The following is a 24,686-nucleotide window of genomic DNA, read 5'->3' as shown; positions in this document are numbered from 1 at the left end:
CTTAACATACCCGTGGTTTTAGCAATATTGTTTGACACAAAAAAAAAACTTCGCCCTAGACGACAAAAACAAAAACAAGACTAGCCTTCAACATGTTGCTCAACACAAATTCGGCTCTGGGGAGCTATTACATGGTCGGAAGAGAATACCTAAGTGCTACAGTTGATACAGCATCTGACGATGATGCTATTGCAATCCTTGAATATAATGGCAACTATACCACTTCAGAAGCTCCTTTATTTCCCGAACAGGTTCCCGATTCCTTATCCCAAGCACCAGCATTCAACTTCTACAGAAAAATCAGAAGCTTAGCCACCCCAGAGTATCCTATAAGTGTCCCAAAAGAGAGTGATATCACTCAATGTTTTAAAACGCTGAAGGCGTACCCGAGGCGTTTTCGGGAGAGCCTTGCAGCCTTGAGGCATAAGGCGCATAAAGCGTAAGCCTTACGTATAAATCACCTATATTCATGTAATTTCTACTCTTATACATACCACATTATGATTCAACCAAAACAACATTACTAATTGTCATTCACTCACAATAAATGAAGTACTAGAAGCATATGATTCAACAAAATTACCAACATAAAATGAAATCAAGGATTTAAAGTTCAAACACCAAAGATCAAGAAAGTTCTAACACCAAAGATCAAGAACAAATGTTGAAATCTACTTACATGCTTGGAAATCATCATCCTCATCAACTAGAAGATCACCATCCAAACTATCACTAGTAGTAGTACTAGAACTCATTGTTACCTGCATTATAACATAGCATCACTAACCGAGCAGCATATCAATTAAATCATGCAATCTGCCATAAATCACAACATCACAACATCTGAGTGACCACAATATAATTACATGCATTCATGAGTAAAATGAAAAAGGATGGTCAGTGATACCAGATTGAATATCACCTTACAATTACCAACTCACACCAAAATTATGGAACTTGAATTTTCTTCACATCCAACTAAGGAACCTAATTTACCTGAACCCATAGGTTATTGCATCCCTCACAACATTCCGATATCAAAGTACACAAATAAATACCCAAAAATGAAAACAACACATATACATACATAAATGTTTGTGTGTAAATTAGGCAGACATAAACTCGTTAGGTCAGAAGTGAGACTAATAGTTATGGAATTGAAGAGTATGAACAATAATCTGAAGTACTGGCACATATATACATCCTATAAGCTGCCTCTTCATCACACTTTCATTCCCTCTTTGAACTTCTTGCATGATCCACCCACTCGGACCAAGGAACCTATCCTCATTCAGAATCACCAATCCGTTTGCAAATAGCAAGCAAATTAATAATCCTCCATTACTCACTCAATCCCACAGAAGCATTGTCCTCAAAACCCAAACACAAACAGAGCACCAATTCAAAACACGAACAAACAAAAGAAAAGCCTGAAATTCGCCAAAAGAAAAGGAAAATGTGCTAAAAGGAACACCCATCACCAAAAGATAAGGAGTAAGCAGAACACATCTGTTAATGGGGTTTAGAGAACAATGCTTAATCTGCAAAATTGACAGTAACCCACAAACTATTGCAACCAAATTAATGGGGTTGCTGGACATATATGATTGTCTAGACAGGAACAACTCAAACCCAAGTAAATATAGACGGGAAATCAGGGATCATACCTTCAGAAGTTCAAATGGTCTGCTGCAAATCGACCTCCAATCAAGCTCAAGTTGACTGCTGCACAATTGAAATCGAACTGCAATCAATTCCAATGAAATCGAACTCTGGGTTAGGATCGAATTTACCTTTTGGAACGAGGGGCAGAGGTTTTGGAACAGAGGGGTAGAGGGCTGAAATCGGATCTCCAACACCCCAGTCGCGACCTAGATAGCCTTTAAACCAATCTGTTTCAAAACGACGTCACTTGTCATTTTTTTCTGCGCGTACGCCTATAGCGCCTTGGAGGACGCCTTTCACGCCTTTCGCGCCTTGGAGGACGCCTCACCAGCGTCGTCGCCTAACCCCTGAAACACACTCACTTTCAGGCAGGAAAATCGCTTTTTGCGCCTCAGGCGCGCCTTGAGGCGCGCTTTTTAATTCATTGATATCACTACCAAAATGTACATAACAGCTTCCGCCAACGCTCTTTACTGTACTCCAGATTTAGGTCCCACATGCGTCAATATATCTTTTGCCGCAAGCGTCAATAATATTAGTTGGGTCAATCCGAGGGAATCTATCTTGCAAGCCTACTACAAGTAAGATTCATATGCATTAACTATGAACTAGATGTACGGATGCTAGCTTGTTATGGTTACTTGAAAATTGGTTTTGAAGGATCTTTATATTACATGCAGCAACATAAGCGAGCCGGTTTATGAAACAGATTTCCCAGATGAACCGCCTGTTTATTTTAACTTCACTGCAATAGCGATGACACTAGATCCAGTGTTAACAGTTCAAGGGACAAAGGTCAAGGTGCTAGAATATAATGAAACAGTTGAGATGGGGTTTCAAGGAACTGATGTGATGGGAGGTTCCGTGAATCATCCAATGCACCTGCATGGACATAGCTTTTATGTGCTTGGTTTTGGTTTTGGGAATTACTTCGCCGAGAGGGACTCAAAAACCTTCAATTTGATTGATCCTCCTTATGTAGCAACGTTCATAACTCCAAAAAATGGATGGGTAGCTCTCAGATTCGTAGCGAATAATCCAGGTATTTACATATATCTCTCCAAACTTGCATATAGATTAAAAAGCCTAACTATGATATGAGATTCTGAAAATTGATGCATGTGTTGTAAAACGATAGTAAAATAATTTGAGAGAGGGAGAGTTTAGACACCAAGAATGAAGTATGAGAAATGGAGTGATTTTATTCATCTCACAATGAGGTTTATATAGGAGTACCTCAGGTTTACGAAAGGTAACTATTTAACGATTACATCAATCACTCGTCTGATTATAATCAATCAATCGCTAATTATATTTTGTTAATCACCAATCAATCTTAATTGGCGTATATCACGCAACACTAATTGCTATTACATGAATAGCCACATTAATATTTACAACACTCCCCCTTGGATATTCCATGTCAATAGTGTTGCCCCTGCTATGCGCTTCTAAGTTGCCTCGTCAAAAACCTTGCCAAGTAATAAAAACCCTGTGGGAAAAAACAACCTTGGTCGAAGGAGAAAAAGAGCACAACGCGCTTGAGTGTGGAGTAGCAGTATCACAGCTTCAGAGATAGGTGGAGTCTTCTTATCAGCACCATAAGTAGGTAGTATGTCTACGAGAGGGATGCATTAGATTTGCTACACCAAAACCTTGCCCGGTAAACCCAGTGGGAGAAACCCGTGGTCGAAGGAAAAAGATGAGCAAATGCATATATATGTCGAATCAAAGCATCTTCTGGATGCAGTAAGTGGGGTGACCATGCTAAAGATGTGCCTCGTCAAAACCTTGCCAGGTAACAAAACCCAGTGGGACAAAATAACCCTGGACGAAGGACAAAAAGAGTACACGATGGTCAAACGAGTATGCTTCAGGATACTCCCCTGATTTTGACTCCCCCTGAAAATTACATGTTAGGTAATTCAGATAGTTTACGTAGACCAATACCTTGGACATGCTTCTGGAATGTAGACTTTGGTAGTGACTTGGTGAAGAGGTCTGCACGATTGTCTTCAAATCAAATCTACTAAACTTCAATCTTCTGATGCTCCTGTTGTTGCTAATTGAAGGAGAACTTCTGTACAATATGTTTGGTGTTGTCTCCTTTGATGAAACTTGTCTTTATCTGCTCTATGTAAGCAGCATTATCCTCGTAGATAATGGTTGGTTCATCAGTGGTGGAATGCAGTCCACATGTGCTTAGAACATGCTTTGTAACGGCTTTTAGCCATGTACATTCACATACTGTTTCGTGAAGAGCTAGTATCTCAGCATGATTTGAAGAGGTAGCAACAAGTGTCTATTTTGTAGACCTCCAAGAAATTGTAGTATTCCCAATGGTAAAGACATAACCAGTTTGGGAACGTGCCTTGTGCGGGTCTGATAGATAGTCTATATCAGCATATCCAACAAGACAAGCATCATTCTGAGGAACAAGGGGGTTTGATCCATTCCTTGATGCGTAGGGATAGAATAAGCCAATATTCGCCATACCTCTAAGGTAGCGAAAAATGTCTTTTATGCCATTCCAGTGGCAGCGTGTTGGCGCAGAGCTATATCTAGCTAACAAGTTCACATCGAATGAGATGTCCTGTCTAGGTCATTAAGCCAAGTACAATAATGCGCCTATTGCACTTTGATATGGGACTTCTGGCACCAATATCTCTTCGTTATCATCTGCAGGACGATACGGTTCTCTCTAGACTTCAGACGACCATGGGTGTGCTTGCTTTTATCCTCATTAAAGCATCTTAACATCTTCTGGATGTAATTTGGTTGATGGACCAAAATTTCATCTGCACTGTGCTCGGGCTCCAGGTCGAGACAATAATTTGTTGTCCCAAGGCCTTTCATCTCAAATTCCAACTTCAGGTGCTTTGCGGTTTCCTTGATCTCTTCAGGAGTATCGATCAAATTCGTGTCATTGACATAGACCGCCACAATTCCAAACTAGGAACTTGTTTCCTTAATAAACACGTATGAGCATAGTTTATTATTCACATATCCCATCCCGATCAAATATTCACTTAGACGGTTATACCACCTCCGTCTAGATTGTTTCAATCCATAAAGTGAACGCCTCAAAACTAATAGAGAGCGTGTTCTGTGGTCTAGAACTATTTGCATCGGGTATATTAAGTCCTTCAAGAACTTTTATGTATATCTCTGTATCGTGATCCCCATAGAGATAAGTTACGACCACATTCATAAGCTGCATATTCAGTTTTTCGGAAACTACCAAACTGATAAGGTAGCGGAACGTTATGACGTCCATTACGGGAGAATACACCTCCTCGTAATCAATCACAGGGCGTTGAGAAAATCTTTGCGCCACTAGACGAGCCTTGTGTATCACAATCTCATTTTTTCTCATTACGCTTCCTTACAAATACCCATTTAAATTCTATGGGTTTAACATGGGGAGGTTGACGCGCTCAAAGCAAGCGCGCAATTTAACCCTGAAATATCGTTAGTAGTATAAGCAAATAGGGATCGTTCTATTCCGGGGATTGAGGGTACACTTGTAATTGTGAAACAAATAAAGAAAAGTATTATTTACAAAAATAAAATAAAGAATATAAATATATACAATTGTATAAACAAATAAAGAATTAAAATAATAAAGTATTATTTACAAAAATAAAATAAAGAATAGAAATATATACAAGTAACAAAATAAAAAGGGAGGGGGTTTAAGAATTATAGAATTGAAAATTAAGATAAATAAAATAAAGAAAATGTAAAAACACATGTACAAGAATGAAACATAAGGAACAAAGATCAAAATTAATTCCATGTAATCAAATTCGATTCAAACCCTATAATTGTTCTTCCAAGTCATGAGAGAGGAGTTGATCATGTGAAACATTCGAAAGCAAATGATTTCCCATATTTTACTTTTCAATGCTAATTAACCTAAGCGAAAGCACCTAGATTAATCCTATCAAACATGCAATCAAGCCCTAGAAAGCTAGTCAATCATGACATGTTCAACGCATTAGACATAGAGAAAGGCTATCAACTCAAGTGTACAACTTAGTTATGGAAAAGTCCACCTAATTGCAATCCTCTTCAATTAAATTCGATTCTTGTCCAGAACCTTTACTACTTTTGATTCAAGTTACACAAAACGAAAAGTCAATTTCATGTTCTTAAACCTAGCACCAATTACATGCAAATCCTATAAGTGTCGACCCAAATAAGATAAACATATAAAAGTTTTCTATAAAGCAAATTTAATCGAACAAACTCACATAAGCAACTTAGAATCACAATTATAGAATTCGAAAACTTTATTTAAACATAGAAATTGGGCTTAAACTTTGCCCTAAACATTATTGTTAACTAAAAACAAGTTCATACGAAATCAAACAAGGAAACCAAAAAGGTTACAAGGAAAATGAACGAATTACACCGTGAGGGGAGATGGAGATGGAGAGCTAGATGGTTGGATCTTGAATCTTGGAAGCAAGCCTTCAAGGTGGATGATGAAGGATATGATCTTCACGGCTCCTTCTTCTTCTTCCTCTCCTTGCTTGAAAACGCAGAATTTTGCAACTAGAGAATGGAACAAGAAAACTAGAGAATGAAAAAGAAATATGGAGAGGAAATGGAGAGACAAAGAAGATGAGATGGATGAAGGAATTTGTGACTAAGGAAAATGGAGAGGAAATGGTGAGACAAGGAGATGAAATGGATGAAGGAATATGTGACTAAGGAAAATGGAGAGGAAATGGTGAGACAAGGAGATGAAATGGATGAAGGAATGTGTGTAGGAAAATGGAAACTAAGGAAAATGGAGAGGAAATGGTGAGACAAGGAGATGAAATGGGTGAAGGAATGTGTTTTAGAGTGAGAGGAGAAGGTGTTTATATAGGGAAGAAAAAGAAGAGTGAAATGATGAGTGGAAGAAAAATAATGATAGTGGAGTATGAAAGTGATTTGTAAAATATGGAAAAGAAAGAGAAATGATGAAATGAAAGCAAAGCATGAAGGTGCAGCAACATGGAAGTGATGATGATCTATTAAAGAGATTGTAGAAAAAATATATCCAAGGAAAAAGAGAAAAGCATCTAGCTTTCTTCATGTGGGTGGGAAACATGAATATGTGGTGTTGAGCTGTTTTCAGGTCAATTTCTTCCCCTTTATTCCTTCAATTATTTCTCCAACAAGACTTTATTATATGCCTTCGACTTCTTCATATGAAATGTTCCACTATGAGTGTAGATCATCCTGACAAATTTTCAGAGCTTCAATCCATGTGGTTGGGCCGGAAATGCTGCTGGACCTCTTACAGGTCCAGTTTTCCGGTTTTGCTTCTGTAGAAAATTGGGCTGATTGTTTGAAGGCCTTCCACTCATATTTTTCTCTGGAACTCTTCATAAGAAATGATCCTTTGGGTGTCTAGAATGGATCTGGAAGGTTTCAGCTCATTTGAAGTTCATTTGGTCAGGTGGCCGCTCCTTCTTCTTTGCTTGGCTTGGTTTCTCCTAGCCGGAGTAGGAATATGTGTAAAATTGATCTTTTAGTACATTTCCATTTTTTCTCCATCATTTCCAGGTAATTATGGACCTAACGCTCATTTCACCTTCATTTACTCCAATGTACCTAAAAATAGAAATTGAATTAAAAATCGATTCGTTAAGGAATTAACTAAGCAAAATGTGAGGAATTAACTATTAAAATACCGCATTAAAATACTCCTATCAAATTCCCCGACACTTAGCTTTTGCTAGTCCCTTAGCAAAACAAAACAAAAAAAAAATCCAAAACAGAACAAAGACTTGACAAAAAGCAAGTAAATGACTCTATTGCTCCTAACTGTTGTCTCAGAGACTCCAAACTCCTGGCTTTCACGTTAAACACTTAATCAAAATCACAAAGATAATTCCATGGTTAATAAACCTGTGACATTCATATGACTAAGCAAGATATGGAGAACTTAAGTTATACAGTGAATGATAGCATGTTTCGAACAAGTCCAATCCAAACTCACAGGGCATACTCTCGATTTTTCTCTCAGAAATGGCTATGCTTAAAAGCTTCACATTCAAGTATATGCAAGAGAACAAATTGTAAGGCAACAAACAGCTTGCATATTTCATCAATAAACACATTTTGTGAAGAATTTTTAAAGACCTCATGAAATGACTAAGTGCACAAATGGACCTAAACCATAAGCTCGACTGCGTAACTGACTCCACTAACCAAAGACTGCCCATCTCAATGATCAAGTCAGCACTTAAAATAGGTTGTAATGGGGCTAAGCTAGGGTTTTCGAAATGAAGATTAAGGATACAAAAAATCCTAAGGACCTAGCAGAGCATATAAGGACCACCTTATGTCATCATTTTTGTAGACCAAATATCATTGTTTTGGGCCAAACCTTCACTCTAACCAACATGGGAATGGACAAAGGCATAATTTTCAACTTTGAGCCTTCTACAAATTTGAAAGTCCAAAACCACACTTCAACAATTTCCCAAGAGTTTTCTTTTCAATTTTTCTTCTCTTTTGCCGCTTTTCTTTCTTTCTTTCTTTCTTTTTTCAAGGCAAATTTTTTTTTTTTTCTTGGATTTTCCCCACCCCACACTTGTCTTTCATCGTCACCCCTACATACTATGTCATGCTCTACTAAGTCCTTAAGACAAGGGTAGAGATATCATGTACTAAGCTCATGGTAGGGTAGTGAGGGTGATGAAACAAAGGTTTTCAACGTAGGCTCAAAGGGGTTCATTCTAAGGAGTCCCACGACGGGCACAATTAGGGACACATGCTTGTTTGGCTATGGTGGTTACCCTAATGCCTTCTATCCTATCCAGGATCAGTGCATATTATGGCATACAAGTTTTGACAGTCACAACAGCCGAGTTCTAGTACTCTCTAGTCCATTAAAATCTATGGCACATGATCATTGGATTTTCAAAGAAAGATGAGGTTTTGCAAATACAGCCATGAAATTCTGAAATTATCAGTAAGCACTCAAAAAGAAAGTATTTTAGCTCAACAGCTCACTTGGGTCAAATGAATCAGACTTAATCCTAGCATGCTTAATGAACCAAGTTACAATCCTATCTCAAATCTTCATACAAGCATCACAATGTCGATTAACCACATAATTCAATTAAGTCCTATTTTGATTGTGAAAACCTTCAGCCATGAATTCGGAGACATGTTCATCCTAGACGTTAGGAGCATCCTAAGACTCAAACACACAAAAACACTCTAAAACCAACAATTTTTTTTTTTTTTTTTACAATTTAATTTAATTTCAACACTTAGGTACGGGAACAGGGAGTCTCGATGTGCAATGGGACTGAAACAGCTACCCTTTTTCAAGACTATGTTTAATCCAATATACCTTAGTGTATCACAACATCAACAAAAAACACAATCCAACATCAACTATTTTTCATTTTTTTTTTTTTTTTTTATATATACTAACTACTAAAAACACAATAAAGCAATAATCCTTCCCCCATACTTAATTCATGCATTGTCCTCAATGTATAAATAAATATAAATCATGCAAAGCATAAATCAAGCATAGAAGAGAAAGTTAACACAACGAATCCTAAAACAACTTAAAATTCATGAAAATAAAATAGAAGGAAGAGTTCAAGAAAGCAAATCTGCGTTTGATGTCTCCTCCACAGCTACAGTTGAAATGGGTTGCCTCCCATGCAGCGCTTAATGTTTAAAGTCTTTCAGCCTAGACTTGTACCTCCATTTACTCCTTTGGAGGAGCGGTATGCGGGCGAGTGGCTGCCCTCTTGCTGGTTTCAGCCTTCGGAGGCGGGTCCTCATGTTGTGATGCAGTAGCGTCCTTGCGAGGAAACCCAGGAGGATAACTCTGCAAGTTATTGACTTCCTGAGCAAGCTTGTTTATTGCAGTGTGACAGCGGATCAAAGAGCAGTTCATCTCAGAGATGTAATCGATCATGCAATTGACTCTCCAATCTGTCACCATAATACCATCGCGGAGAGAGGAACGCAAATCATCAATCAAATCCGACAAGCTTTCCAGGGTGGCCATAGGCCGAGGAGCACGAGCAACTAGTGAGGAAGAAGACTCTCTGGGATGCAGTCTGGGAGAGCGACGAGGCAGAGGAGGGGGACTGCGGGTACGCTCACGGATAGGACGATGGTCCCATGGACGAGTAAGCCCAGCTCTAGTGGCCGCTTGACGACCTTCTTCCTCCAAAGAGAGAACACGGCGTTGATTGACGCCCCTGCGAGGGGTAACCTTGGTTCGAGCCATAAGGAAGTAGAAGGAATTTGAAACTGCACGTTTAGACAAACCTTAGTAAAATCTGGAGGAGACAAAAAAGGATGTATATATGAAGCACAAAATAGGGTAGAAATCTCAACAAGCACAGGGTTTTAACAAAGCTTCTCCGGGAAGGAGAAAAGTTATGACAGTTCACGGCCCAAGAAACTCCCCCACGTGTAAATATTCCTTTCTTTTCCTGGATTTATGGCATGCTTTCGGCTATAGCTTGTCTGTCACGGATCCTCGAGATTCGTTTGATTCCCCCACGCGTCCTTTCTTTTCCTTAATTTACGGCAATCATACCTGCTTTCGGCTGTAGCTTATCTGTCACAGCTCCTCGAGATCAGTTTGGTTCCCCCACGTGTCCTTCACGCGCCAACAGCTTTTCCGTGTTTTCGGGTGACTTTAATCCAACGCGTAGATTTAATCTCAGAGATCGTCCATCCAACGGTGGAGATCCGCTCACTCGTTCTATAAATAGGTGCATTCTGAGGGAGCGACTATTCACTCCAAAAGAAAATTCTTCCGAGTTCCAGCCTTTCTCTCTCAACCCTTCAGCCTTTCTTTCGAAACTCAAATCCTTTCTTCATCAACATGGAACCACGAACTCTGCAACTAATGGAGCAACAAATCGAGGATGGAGGAAACAACCAAGCAGCCGGGACTAATAACCGGTGGGCTCCCACACCGCCTCAACTAAGAATCCTCAAGGGCCTTTACTATGATAAGGGTTTTAAGTACCCAACTCCAGAGCAGATTCAAGAGATCTGCCTTCATCTGAAACAGTATGGGCAGATCGAGGACAAGAACGTCTTCTTTTGGTTCTAGAACCTCAAGGCTCGTGAGAGGCAGAAGTTGAAGGAATTTCGGAACGTTCCGGTTGGTGGATCTCTCGATCTCAATTTTGGATCCACTAGTTCTACTAGTACTGACAGATCCATTGATCTAAACTTTGGGTCACGTGTCGGCTATGGTGCTGATGGATCGATCATGGAACACCGAGGAGAATATCACCAGGAGATTGAAACCCTTCCACTATTCCCCATGCATGGTGAGGACATCTTGGGCAACATGAAGACTACTTCCGAGGGAGGTGGCGGTTATGGCGGTGGCTCTCACATTTCCCTTGAGCTCAGTCTCAACTCCTACAGAGATGCAGACATGGCTTAGTATAGTGTATAAAGTTTTTTTTTTTTTTTTTTTTTTTTTGTTTTTTTTTTTTTTGTTTTTTTTTTTGTTTTGTTTTGTAAATAGCTGAATTTAATAAGACAGAATGAATGCAGTTTTTTTATTTTATTTTTTATTTATTTTTTTTTATTTTTTTTTTTTTTATTTATTTTTTAATATAAAGGACTCAAAAATAAAAGACAAAAATATATATAGGACTCAAAATGAAAAAAAAAAAAATAAATCCCTTCCCTCACACTTAAATATTGCATTATCCTCAATGTAATCAATTAAAAGCATGCAATGAAATAAGTAAGCATAGATAGAAGACATTTACGAAAACAAATCCTAAAATAAAAACTAAAGAGAAAAATTGAAAAATAAAAAGAAATAGGGAAAGAGAAAGCAAATCTGATTATATTCTGAATTGGGTTGCCTCCCAAGTAGCGCTTGTATTTTACGTCTTGCAGCCAGACGGTACCTACATTAAATAAAGTTAGTAACTATAATTAACAAAGAAATACAAAACAAAAACAAGTATAACTATTAATTACAAACTACAAGTATAATTAACAAGTATATTGTACATAAGACACAAGTTAAGTATACAAGTGAGTATAAAACGTGAAAAGTATTTTTACAAGTTTAAAGTGTGAAACAACAAAATAATTTACACGTATAGAGTATTCACAAGTATTTCTTTTATTATAAACATTATTGATATCGAATCAAATTCCAAGCGGTAAATCAAGTGGACGTGCGGCCCAAGTATAGTCGCCTAGACACAAACTCCCTTTCAAATCGTTTGGGCAACCTTACTGAAATGGCCAGGTGGGGGAGGACGAACACGAGAGGAAAAATCCATTTTGGCATGAGCTACTCCCACATAGTGGTTTAGGCCCATTTGCAAGCACTTCTGGATTCAAAAACCCGTCATGAACGTTGTCCCCTTCCTAGACACCATTCCACATAGGCTATACTTACTAAGATGAAAAAGTTCATAAGTGTGAAGACAGTTCAACAAGTGTTAATAAAGGCCGCCCTCAACCTTAAGGGACCTGAGCTAGGTACCAATAAGGTGTTTAGGCCAATATTAACAAAAGAGACTTCACCTATTCCTCTCAATTTACAACCTACAATTAAAATTCGTGTTCAATAATATAAATAACATCCTAGTTAATTTAAACTAAGTTTCAAACAATTTTTAAACAACAAATATATACAATAAATGACACAATTTAACAAGTGATTTTTCAGTCCCCGGCAACGGCGCCAAAAATTGATGCGCCTGAAGCAAGCGCATAATTTAACCCTGAAATATCGTTAGTAGTATAAGCAAATAGGGATCGTTCTATTCCGGGGATTGAGGGTACACTTGTAATTGTGAAACAAATAAAGAAAAGTATTATTTACAAAAATAAAATAAAGAATATAAATATATACAATTGTATAAACAAATAAAGAATTAAAATAATAAAGTATTATTTACAAAAATAAAATAAAGAATAGAAATATATACAAGTAACAAAATAAAAAGGGAGGGGGGTTTAAGAATTATAGAATTGAAAATTAAGATAAATAAAATAAAGAAAATGTAAAAACACATGTACAAGAATGAAACATAAGGAACAAAGATCAAAATTAATTCCATGTAATCAAATTCGATTCAAACCCTATAATTGTTCTTCCAAGTCATGAGAGAGGAGTTGATCATGTGAAACATTCGAAAGCAAATGATTTCCCATATTTTACTTTTCAATGCTAATTAACCTAAGCGAAAGCACCTAGATTAATCCTATCAAACATGCAATCAAGCCCTAGAAAGCTAGTCAATCATGACATGTTCAACGCATTAGACATAGAGAAAGGCTATCAACTCAAGTGTACAACTTAGTTATGGAAAAGTCCACCTAATTGCAATCCTCTTCAATTAAATTCGATTCTTGTCCAGAACCTTTACTACTTTTGATTCAAGTTACACAAAACGAAAAGTCAATTTCATGTTCTTAAACCTAGCACCAATTACATGCAAATCCTATAAGTGTCGACCCAAATAAGATAAACATATAAAAGTTTTCTATAAAGCAAATTTAATCGAACAAACTCACATAAGCAACTTAGAATCACAATTATAGAATTCGAAAACTTTATTTAAACATAGAAATTGGGCTTAAACTTTGCCCTAAACATTATTGTTAACTAAAAACAAGTTCATACGAAATCAAACAAGGAAACCAAAAAGGTTACAAGGAAAATGAATGAATTACACCGTGAGGGGAGATGGAGATGGAGAGCTAGATGGTTGGATCTTGAATCTTGGAAGCAAGCCTTCAAGGTGGATGATGGAGGATATGATCTTCACGGCTCCTTCTTCTTCTTCCTCTCCTTGCTTGAAAACGCAGAATTTTGCAACTAGAGAATGGAACAAGAAAACTAGAGAATGAAAAAGAAATATGGAGAGGAAATGGAGAGACAAAGAAGATGAGATGGATGAAGGAATTTGTGACTAAGGAAAATGGAGAGGAAATGGTGAGACAAGGAGATGAAATGGATGAAGGAATATGTGACTAAGGAAAATGGAGAGGAAATGGTGAGACAAGGAGATGAAATGGATGAAGGAATGTGTGTAAGAAAATGGAAACTAAGGAAAATGGAGAGGAAATGGTGAGACAAGGAGATGAAATGGGTGAAGGAATGTGTTTTAGAGTGAGAGGAGAAGGTGTTTATATAGGGAAGAAAAAGAAGAGTGAAATGATGAGTGGAAGAAAAATAATGATAGTGGAGTATGAAAGTGATTTGTAAAATATGGAAAAGAAAGAGAAATGATGAAATGAAAGCAAAGCATGAAGGTGCAGCAACATGGAAGTGATGATGATCTATTAAAGAGATTGTAGAAAAAATATATCCAAGGAAAAAGAGAAAAGCATCTAGCTTTCTTCATGTGGGTGGGAAACATGAATATGTGGTGTTGAGCTGTTTTCAGGTCAATTTCTTCCCCTTTATTCCTTCAATTATTTCTCCAACAAGACTTTATTATATGCCTTCGACTTCTTCATATGAAATGTTCCACTATGAGTGTAGATCATCCTGACAAATTTTCAGAGCTTCAATCCATGTGGTTGGGCCGGAAATGCTGCTGGACCTCTTACAGGTCCAGTTTTCCGGTTTTGCTTCTGTAGAAAATTGGGCTGATTGTTTGAAGGCCTTCCACTCATATTTTTCTCTGGCACTCTTCATAAGAAATGATCCTTTGGGTGTCTAGAATGGATCTGGAAGGTTTCAGCTCATTTGAAGTTCATTTGGTCAGGTGGCCGCTCCTTCTTCTTTGCTTGGCTTGGTTTCTCCTAGCCGGAGTAGGAATATGTGTAAAATTGATCTTTTAGTACATTTCCATTTTTTCTCCATCATTTCCAGGTAATTATGGACCTAACGCTCATTTCACATTCATTTACTCCAATGTACCTAAAAATAGAAATTGAATTAAAAATCGATTCGTTAAGGAATTAACTAAGCAAAATGTGAGGAATTAACTATTAAAATACCGCATTAAAATGCTCCTATCAGAGGTGTAGGAACAACAGGTCCAAACACCTTTCTCTTTATCAAGGAATCTAATTCGACCTGGATTGCTTTTTTCCTTTTTGGCCAGTCATCTCTTCATTGAATCTGATCAACAAAGCAAGGTTCGAGGTCATCGCTTATTATAATTTCGGTGGCCACCGCAAATACTAATATATCATCGATGATAATCTCAATCCGATTCCAAATCTCACTAAATTTACCGAGATTTCTCTATTCTCAGGAGTGGGTTCAAATGTTGGAGCGTCCCCCAACATAGTCTCTTCTAGGACATACCCATAATCCGGATTTATCTCGTGAGATGAATCGGTTTGAGATTGCGATGTCAAGAGGATTCGTTTGTGCCAAGTTTACCCTCTTCTGGGGATAAGAATCCTTCGAACCTAATGGTCTACCTCACTTCTGGGCAGGGACATATGACTGGTTAGCCGCCATGGTCGTACCTCATCCATCTGGGACGACACATCCTACAGGGACGTCTATCCTTGCAGGCACATTTGCAGCAGGTATATATGATCTCGTCACTTTAGCTAGATCAGAGAAAAGGTCTGGCATATTTTGGGCTACACTCTGTAGATCTAGAATTCTCCGCACTTCATTATCACATTGTGCGGTTCGGGGATCAAAATGAGACATAGTGGGGACATTCCACGTCAATTCACGTCGTTCATCAGGAACGGTAACGTTCTTATCTCCCCCTAACGGCGGGAAGACTGTCTCATCAAAGTGACAATCCACAAATCTAGCGGTAAAGAGATCGCCTGTCAAGGGCTCTAAAGAGCATATAATGGATGGGATTTATAATCGACATGTATGCCCATCCTTTGTTGAGGACCCAAGTTTGTACGTTGTGACGGCACAATTGGCACGAGGACTGCATACCCAAATGCGTGTAAGTGCGAAACATCAGGTTCGTACCCAGTCACCAGCTGTAACGCAGAGTAAGGTTGGTAGCAGTGGGGCTCAACGGGACCAACGTAGCTGCATGCAAGATTGCATAGCTCCATGCAGAAATTAGAAGCTTGGTGCGCATTACCAAGATTATATCTGCGAGACCATCTTGGGTGTGAACATAGGGAACTAAATGTTCAGCATCAATCCCAAAGGATATGCAATAATCATCGAAAGACTTCGATGTAAACTCTCCGGTATTATCAAGTCTTATGGACTTTATGGGATAATCCGAGTGGTGAACCCTCAATTTCATGATCTGGGTGAGAGTTTAGCAAAAGCAGCGTTTTCTTGTGGACAATAGTGTTACATGTGATCACTTTGTCGATATATCAACCAAAACCATTAATATTTAACTGGTCCACATGGTGGTTGGATATGTCCACAAATTTCCCTTGCATTCTGTGCAGAAAAATTGTGGTGTATGTACTAGTCTTTGCATATGATGGTCTAGTATGAAATCTTCTTAATGGGTATGGCATAGTGTGTCATTATATACAAGACCCTTATTCAGAAGGGGATGCACCTGCGATGAGTTGAGGATACGGTGCATCATACTGTGACCTGGATGTCCCAAACGGTCATGCCATAGCAAGTAGTTGCTTGAATTAGTTAGCTACTAGCTAACAGATTTCAATTTCTCCAATGTACGCTTCTGGCCGCACACTCAGAGGTTATGCAAAGCTATTCCACTCATTTTTCTCAGTGGTTTCAACGTGATAACTGTTGGTTCGAATATCCTTAACACTCAATAACGTTCTTCTGGAACGTGGTGATTATTAGGCCTCATTAATGGTAGGTTCAGTACCATTGGACAACATACTGTGGGTTTTGCCATAGCCCTCTATCAGGTTGGATTGCCCTGATACGGTTGTCACAGAGGTATGAATAGACAATAAGTTTGAAAAATATCTCCGATCTGGGAGTATGGTGTGCGTAATAGCACTTTTAACCAGACAACAAACTTCCCCACAAGACATGCCTATTCATAAATTTAATTCAATGGATCACATGTATGAATAAGTTTATTGAATTAAATATATTCGAACATAACCACATTTTCATAATCCAAAATGATTGAAAACATAAATCACCAACATCCGAAGATGTTTCATTCATTAAGATGAAATAGATATGGCACAAGGGGCCAATTATACCCATGTCTTCGAGTTCTAATCCTCGGTATGTTCAGTAACTGCCTGAAAATCCGTGATTTCTAGTGTGGAATCAATAGAAAATGACCCTTTAATAAAGTTGGTATTTCGAGTTCCGCTACCGGCGTAATACTCATCTATTGCTTAAGCTATCGCACAACAGGTGCGAGACAAGCAGTTAATTCCTCCACATCAATAACAAAGATCATGCTGATTTTGGTGGCGGCGGGCCGAACCAGTGTTCCTTTCCACTTTGGCTTGTTATGCAATGAGCAACATCAATTCCTTCAAGCAAAAGTGCTGCTCAGGTACCGATGGGCTTGGCTTGATCATTCCTCAACAGGAGGTTGTTGTTCATTTCAGTGAGCAACAAGATAGTGATCAATTCTGAGAATTAATAAAGTGACTCTCCTTGTATTATTTTGGGCAGATGGGCTTGTTCAATATCTTGCTAATCATGTCTTGCTTCAGGCAAGAAAATGGTCATTTAGTGGTTAAAGTACTCTTCCAGAGCGACCCAAAGAGTCTGTGGATCCTCTTCATTGGATACTCAACTTGGAGTGCTTTCTTCATATGTTTCTTTATGAGCATTATGACACTCGCCTTAAAAGCCTTAGTGACTACATTGTCATGAGTATCGATTGTTGATCTCATCTTCTTTGTAGTCAGATGAATTTTCACATCTTGAGTCCACTTTAGATAGTTTCTTCTGGAAACCTCCAAAGCAACAAAGTCAAATATGTTGAGATTTGACATTTCTTATATGAAAGGAACAAATAATATTAGTGATTTGGGTAATATCGTCCATAAGCAAGTAATGAGAACTTCAGGTTCTATAACATGGTATGAAAAATCGGATTAGACATGTAAAATCTACTGGTTTTATCATGTGTGATGAATTTATGAAGGAAACTTCAAGTTTCTTAAATGGCATTATCGAAACTATAAATTCGATTTATGTATGAACTACTGGTTCATTTAGAACTTCTAGTTCATTAGGTACCTGCATTTTCTACACATATATTCTAGTGCGAAAATTTAGGCAAGTAACACAATAATATTGAATAAAGTAAATTGTAATAATATCTCACAAATTGGATAAATAAAAATCACAAATCAATTGAGATATTAATTGCATGCTAGTAATATAACAGATTAATTATCATACAATTATGTAAATAAATGCTTCTGGCAATTAACTACACATATTAGATATGGAGAATCTATTTACAATATGAAATCATTTTTCCTTTTATTTTGATTCTGCTGGACCAAAGAAGGAGTGGGCTTGATAGTGAAGCCTATCGGGCTTAGTCTGCGAGCTTGTGACCCGGGCTTTCATGCGTAAGTTAAAGAGTATGTGAGGCCTGCTGGGCTGTTAGGTCCTGCAGAGGGAGAGTGGGCCTACTGGGCTCAAACTGGTCTGCCAAGGAATGAAAAGTTATTACTCAACCCTTTCGGTAACTCCAATTGAATACGACCAGGTAAGGAAGGATGAGGTTTAGGTGGAGCGAGGCTCACTTAAGTACACGGCCTCATCTGAACCTTGCCTAGACATCGCATCCAATTGGATGAGCCTAGTGTGAGAAGATTCATAACTTTTGTCATGACAACATGTAGTGAGCTTCTATTCTGGCCTTGCAACTTGGGCCTGAGCTTCTGGCTCTAATTTGTTGTTGTGACTTTGGGCTTGATTTGAGCTTCTGACTCAGCCTCATTTAATATTCACCATTAACCTGTCTTTTTTTTCTTCTTTAAATGCTTCTGGCATTAACGCTTCATTAACCCCATAAATATTACATAATCATTATGGCAATAAACTTAATGTACAACATTAAGAAATTGTAATGAAGTAAATAAATATCATAAAGTCAATAATGAAATCATTATGGTGATGAGCGTAATATACGGCATTAACAGGAAATGATGCACATTATTATGGCAATGATTTGAATAAACGCTTCTGGCATTATAGTAATATTAAATAGGAATCCTACATGTCAATGTGTCATGGTATATATCAATCAAATCCAAAAACATGAACAAATATATATGACAGATATATATGTATCAACCAAATAAATTAATAAAGTAAATTTGGGGGTTCATGCATCATGGTGATTGATCATATAATCAAGTTTGAAAACATGAATTAAAATTAGAATTTGGAAAACATTACTTGATGAAGAGCGGATGAATCTTCAGTTTATATGTGCAGAACTGAGAAGGTTGTCTTCTCAGCCAATCCAAAAGCTATTCGCCTCTTCTGGACAGCTCCCACTTCGAATGGTGTACAGATCTCAAAACGACTCCAATAAGCCTGAAATTTGGAGGGCAGATAGACGAGGCAGAGACGAACAACTTTGATGAAGGAAATATTTTGATCTGAGGTCCCGATCAAGAGGTTTCGGGGGTGCAAACAGGCTGCAGCAGGGGGTTTTTTTTTTTTTCTCTGGCTAGGGCTTGGGATAGAGCTTCGTGCTGATAACGTGTTGTAAAATGATAGTAAAATAATTTGAGAGAGGGAGAGTTTAGACACCAAGAATGAAGTATGAGAAATGGAGTGATTTTATTCATCTCACAATGAGGTTTATATAGGAGTACCTCAGGTTTACAAAAGGTAACTATTTAACGATTACATCAATCACTCGTCTGATTATAATCAATCAATCAATCGCTAATTATATTTTGTTAATCACCAATCAATCTTAATTGGCGTATATCACGCAACACTAATTGCTATTACATGAATAGCCACATTAATATTTACAACAGTATGATTTCTTTTGCAGGTGTATGGTTTTGGCATTGTCATATGGAGAGACACTTGACATGGGGTATGGAGTCTGCTTTTATAGTGAAGAACGGGGGCACACCTGAGACTACTATGCTCCCCCCTCCGGCTACAATGCCTTTGCATGGCAGCTACCAGCTATTCGCTGTAAGAAAGTAGTTTTTTCTTATATACAAGAAAGTACGAAGCAAAACCACGGACATATATAAAAGTAGTTATGAACTTACGATTGTCCAAGCCAAACCAAAGCCCCTAACTAACTCAAGAGACACATGGTTTTTGGAGTTGTTGTTGTGGGGGTTTTACGCACCGCTGGTGAGTTTTGGTTCATAATATTATTCATGGTTAGAGAGTACAAAGAAAACAGAATTTGTTATCATGTTTTTGTTCCACTGTTGACCAGAAAGACACCGATGAAACATTGTGGGAGAATTCTATGGCTATGATGCTATTGAATATCTCTTGTAAATTTTTAGTATCTTTTTAGAATTTGAATCTTCTTGTCATCTTGTAAAGATTGAAAGAAAAAATAAATGAATGAAATAAATTTAAAAAAATTAAGGATCAAAACTTGGAACAAAAAAAAAATTAATATAAAATAGGTCACCAAACTTTCGTTGTCGTCTCCATTACTGAAAGCCAACAATCCTCCCATCCGTTGCTCAATATGTTCGGTTGGAAAACAACAGCCGCTGGCTCTCTTCGTTAACCTTAGCTAGCTTTATGCCGTTATTGGATATAACAAATGTAAAATTTCAAGTAAAGAATCATACAAGTGGGAAATAATACCAGTACTGAATACTGTGGCATATACTACCATTTCATAGAACCATTGCCGATCGAGTTATCTTCTTCTTTAATTACCCAATTATATTAAGGGTTAATTGGCATCAGTATCCTAATAATTAAAGGATACCATGGCAGGACTGGTATCCATGGATATTAAGGAGAATCGAAGTAATCTATTGACCACAGAGACTCATCAAATCAGTTGAAACCACTGGGCATGTTTAACTAGCACCCAACATCAAACAAGAACACCAATATATATGCATGGTGAGAATAGTTTTGCAGAGATCTGTTCTTGTATATTTCACAACTAAAATGAAATTAAGACCCATACTGTAGTTCTATAGATTTACCCAGATCAGTTGTGCAGGTCTTAAGAGAAAAGGAGAAAGTAGATAAAGAGTTATTGGAGATCAAGCGCAAAATATCAGGCTTCTTTCGTCAATATTGTTCAAACTAAATTTCGCCCAACGTCATTTCTACCATTTTCTTAAAACAGGCAGGTGAACACGTTAACCCTTGGCCCCTTAGTTTTCGGACCTTTTGGTAAGACAGTTTGTTATTATAAGCTGATGAAAGCCATAGATCTGATGAAAGCCATAGATCTGATGAAAGCCATAGATTAAGAGAGTGAGTGTTCATGCAACTCCCTGCAGTTTAACTAGTGACAAATTTCGCCCATCAAAGTAATGAAATCCCTGAAGAGAACTACTGGTCCAGTGATGTCGACACAGTTTCCAGTGTTCGCTGTCCTTATTATCATCCTACAGATCTTCATCTCTCTGGCCCGAGCCGAAGTGCATTACTACGATTTTATAGTAAGTATCTAATGCTTGATTCCTTGCTTCGATCATATATTTGCTTCAAGCATTATTACAGATATTGTCATATTGATGTGTTTTTCATTCTAGCTTGATACTCATGCTTACATGCAATGATACAGGAACTAATTCTAGCATGACCAGCTAACATCGTAACATTATACTAATTTATGTGCCTCTTAGTAATCGATATTTTGATTAATTTACTAGGTTAAGGAGGTAAACTTCACAAGACTGTGCGAGTCAAAGCTCATGTTAGTAGTAAACGAGAGTTTTCCGGGTCCAGAATTACGAGCTCGCAAAGGGGATACAATTTATGTTAATGTTTACAATCAAGGATTTTATGGTTTCACCATTCACTGGCAAGTCCCATCACACGACCTCCCTATTTGTTTGTTGTACACTTTACATGATACATTAATACTTCCACTTCACCACTTCACATTCTTAAAATTGCTCATCTTTTTATGTTTGTAAATGAATATGCAAATTGGTATGATGGTACAGGCATGGAGTAAAGCAACCAAGAAATCCATGGTTTGATGGCCCGGAATATGTGACACAATGCCCAATTTCACCGGGAACAAATTTTACCTATCAAGTTCAATTGACCACAGAAGAAGGAACTGTATGGTGGCATGCTCATAGTGACTGGACGAGAGCTAGCGTTCACGGTACCATTGTCGTCTTGCCTGCTCTTGGAACAACATTTCCATTTCCTGAGCCCGATGAAGAGGAGAGCATTGTGTTTGGTATATAATTACACACTGGCCTAGTCAATATGTTCAGTATTCAATTATACACTAGCTATATACAAGCATATGTGCATCATAGATATGCAAAGTTAATTACATTGATCCAATTGCAGGATCTTGGTATTTGGGAAATTTGAAACAAACGATTGACGAGTGTATGGTGCCAGAAAATGCTACCAACTTACCCGAAGCAGATGCTTACACAATAAATGGCCAACCTGGGGATTTTGCTCTATGCTCCCAGAGTAAGCATATATACGTTTTTATAAGGTGGTTCACCTACCTAGTAAGGTACTAAAATTAATGGGCTTCCATATTGCATGCGCTTGTAGATTCAACATATCGTCTTAAGGTGGACTATGGCAAGACGTATCTTCTTCGGATACTGAACGCCAATATTGATGCAGAGATGTACTTTGCTATTGCTGAGCACAATCTCACTATGGTTGGCATGGACGGTTCCTATACCAAACCCATCAACACAAGCTACATAATGATAAGCCCTGGACAAACAATGGATGTATTGCTCAACACAAATTCGACTCTGGGCAGCTATTACATGGTCGCAAGAGAATACGTGAGTGCTACAGTTAACTCAGTATCTAGCTATCTGGATGATGCTGTTGCAATCCTTGAATATAATGGCAACTATACCACTTCGGAAGCTCCGATATATCCTGAAAACCTTCCCATGTCCTTATCCCAAGAACCAGCATACGACTTCCTCAGGAAAATTAGAAGCTTAGCCACCCCAGAATATCCTATAAATGTCCCAAAAGAGAGTGACGTTACTAAGAGAATGTATATAACAGCTTCCTCCAACGCTCTTTACTGTACTCCAGATTTAGGTCCCACATGCGTCAACATATCTTGGGCTGCAAGCGTCAATAATATTAGTTGGGTTAATCCATCAGAATCTATCTTGCAAGCCTACTACAAGTAAGATTCATATGCATTAACTGTGAACTAGATGTACAGATGCTAGCTTCTTATGGTTTTAATTCACTTGAAAATGGTTTTGATGGATCTTTATATACATGCAGCAACATAAGCGAACCAGTTTATGAAACAGACTTCCCTGATGAGCCGCCTGTTTATTTTAACTTCACTGATGATTCATCAGCAATAGATGTAGGCTTAACAGTCCAAGGGACAAAGGTGACGATGCTGGAATACAATGAAACAGTTGAGATGGTGTTTCAAGGAACTGATGTGGAGGGAGCGGCCGTGAATCATCCAATGCACGTGCATGGACTTAGCTTTTATGTGCTTGGTTTTGGTTTTGGGAATTACTTCGCCGAGAGGGACTCAAAAACCTTCAATTTGATTGATCCTCCTTATGTAGCAACGTTCATAACTCCAAAAAATGGATGGGTAGCTCTCAGATTCGTAGCGAATAATCCAGGTATTTACATATATCTCTCCAAACTTGCATATAGACTAAATAGCCTAACTATGAAATGAGATTCTGAAAATTGATGTATGATTTCTTTTGCAGGTGTATGGTTTTGGCACTGTCATATGGAGAGACACTTGACATGGGGTATGGAGTCTGCTTTTATAGTGAAGAACGGGGGCACACCTGAGACTACTATGCTCCCTCCTCCGGCTACAATGCCTTCCTGTGACGTTCCATTGAAGTCTTCAGCCATCCTAGAGAAGCAACTAGAACGGACTAATTAATATACTGTTCTCATATAGATATAGTATAGCTGGTAAGGATCGTGTCCCAATTGTAGTGTTCCAATCAAGCGTACTCATATTTCCGACATGTACGATCGAACGCACTTAATATTTATTTGTTGATTTTGCCGGCCGCCTCCCAAATTGGATATCACACAGAATCTATACTGTAATTTTCTGATTTTCTCAGTGTTGAATAAAAGGCACTTGACTTGAAATACCACGCCTACCTAACGAAAGACATAGCTTTCGGACTGGTAGTTGTGGGGCTTTACTGATGATAGTGAGTTTTGGAAGATGGGGCTGAAAAGATTGTACTTATGAAGGGCAGTTGTAAAGTTGGAAGATAGAGCTGAATTAATTTCTTTAGTGGACATCATCAATTCCAGAACCAAAATTTCTGATTGGAAAATTGCTCCTCTCATTTCAAAGATAAAAAATTCAATTAGCTTGAGTCACAAGCGAAGTTGGCAGCTCAGCTTGTTCTCTCGCTGGTTGTGTGAGGAACAAGTGCATGTCCGGAGGTTCTTCTTCCCTCGTGCATGTCTTGTCACACCCGCGGTTGGTTTCTTCATCACGGACGCCGTTCATTCGCCCAGATTGAGGAAAGTCCCTGTTGGGCGAGTCAACCTATAGGATGCTCCGTGTTGACTAAGTCTAGCTTTAGCTGTATTTTAAACGCACCGTTTATTTAAGTTTTGTACGCACCGTTTTGGTCAGTCTCGTGAAGGCATCCGCTATCTGTACGTTACGCGTATGACCCAATGTTGTCTTGACATGTGTCTACCATGTGAACGACTCACTCTATTTGAGCTGCCTCACCTTGTATGCGTGGGTATCCCAGATAATTGAAATTACATTTTGCTTTTTTTTTTTTTCTCTCTCTTCTGTCTCTTCAATCTAGCTTAAATCCCAGTACTTAGGGCCAAAACCCTAAAAATCTGGTATCAGAGCCCTCGATTTTGGGGGTATGGTGAAACTCAAGGGTGGTGGAGGCCCAGGCGGGCAGTCTCACACCTCCAGGGAACTCACTAATGTGGAATTTGACCTTCA

General features: G+C 38.3%; 2 protein-coding genes across 2 annotated transcripts; both read left to right on the top strand.

Moving 5' to 3' along the window:
* Positions 1-77: 77 nt before the first annotated feature.
* LOC112184926 (laccase-21) lies at positions 78-19,744 on the top strand. Its single transcript, XM_024323151.2, has 4 exons — positions 78-349; positions 2,091-2,246; positions 2,346-2,707; positions 19,584-19,744. Exons 1-4 carry the CDS (start codon positions 93-95, stop codon positions 19,742-19,744), a joined length of 936 nt encoding a protein of 311 aa, XP_024178919.1. The 5' UTR covers positions 78-92.
* A 1,217-nt stretch (positions 19,745-20,961) lies between these two features.
* LOC112187858 (putative laccase-9) lies at positions 20,962-24,293 on the top strand. The gene is made up of 7 exons (XM_024326810.2): positions 20,962-21,192; positions 21,406-21,557; positions 21,703-21,947; positions 22,064-22,195; positions 22,283-22,889; positions 22,994-23,355; positions 23,449-24,293. Exons 1-7 carry the CDS (start codon positions 21,064-21,066, stop codon positions 23,631-23,633), a joined length of 1,812 nt encoding a protein of 603 aa, XP_024182578.1. The 5' UTR covers positions 20,962-21,063; the 3' UTR covers positions 23,634-24,293.
* Positions 24,294-24,686: the final 393 nt, after the last annotated feature.

Source organism: Rosa chinensis, chromosome 2 (assembly GCF_002994745.2).
Source record: "Rosa chinensis cultivar Old Blush chromosome 2, RchiOBHm-V2, whole genome shotgun sequence".
NCBI classification, from domain to species: domain Eukaryota; kingdom Viridiplantae; phylum Streptophyta; class Magnoliopsida; order Rosales; family Rosaceae; genus Rosa; species Rosa chinensis.
This window is presented reverse-complemented; position numbering and strand designations above follow the sequence as displayed.

Excerpts from the sequence above, each read along its gene's own strand:
- LOC112184926 (XM_024323151.2), top strand. The coding sequence starts at position 93 with ATGTTGCTCAACACAAATTCGGCTCTGGGGAGCTATTACATGGTCGGA. Across the intron at positions 2,247-2,345 it reads ATCTTGCAAGCCTACTACAA|CAACATAAGCGAGCCGGTTT; the intron begins GTAAGATTCATA and ends TATTACATGCAG. Across the intron at positions 2,708-19,583 it reads ATTCGTAGCGAATAATCCAG|GTGTATGGTTTTGGCATTGT; the intron begins GTATTTACATAT and ends TTTCTTTTGCAG.
- LOC112187858 (XM_024326810.2), top strand. The coding sequence starts at position 21,064 with ATGAAATCCCTGAAGAGAACTACTGGTCCAGTGATGTCGACACAGTTT. Across the intron at positions 21,193-21,405 it reads TGCATTACTACGATTTTATA|GTTAAGGAGGTAAACTTCAC; the intron begins GTAAGTATCTAA and ends TTAATTTACTAG. Across the intron at positions 21,948-22,063 it reads AGAGGAGAGCATTGTGTTTG|GATCTTGGTATTTGGGAAAT; the intron begins GTATATAATTAC and ends ATCCAATTGCAG.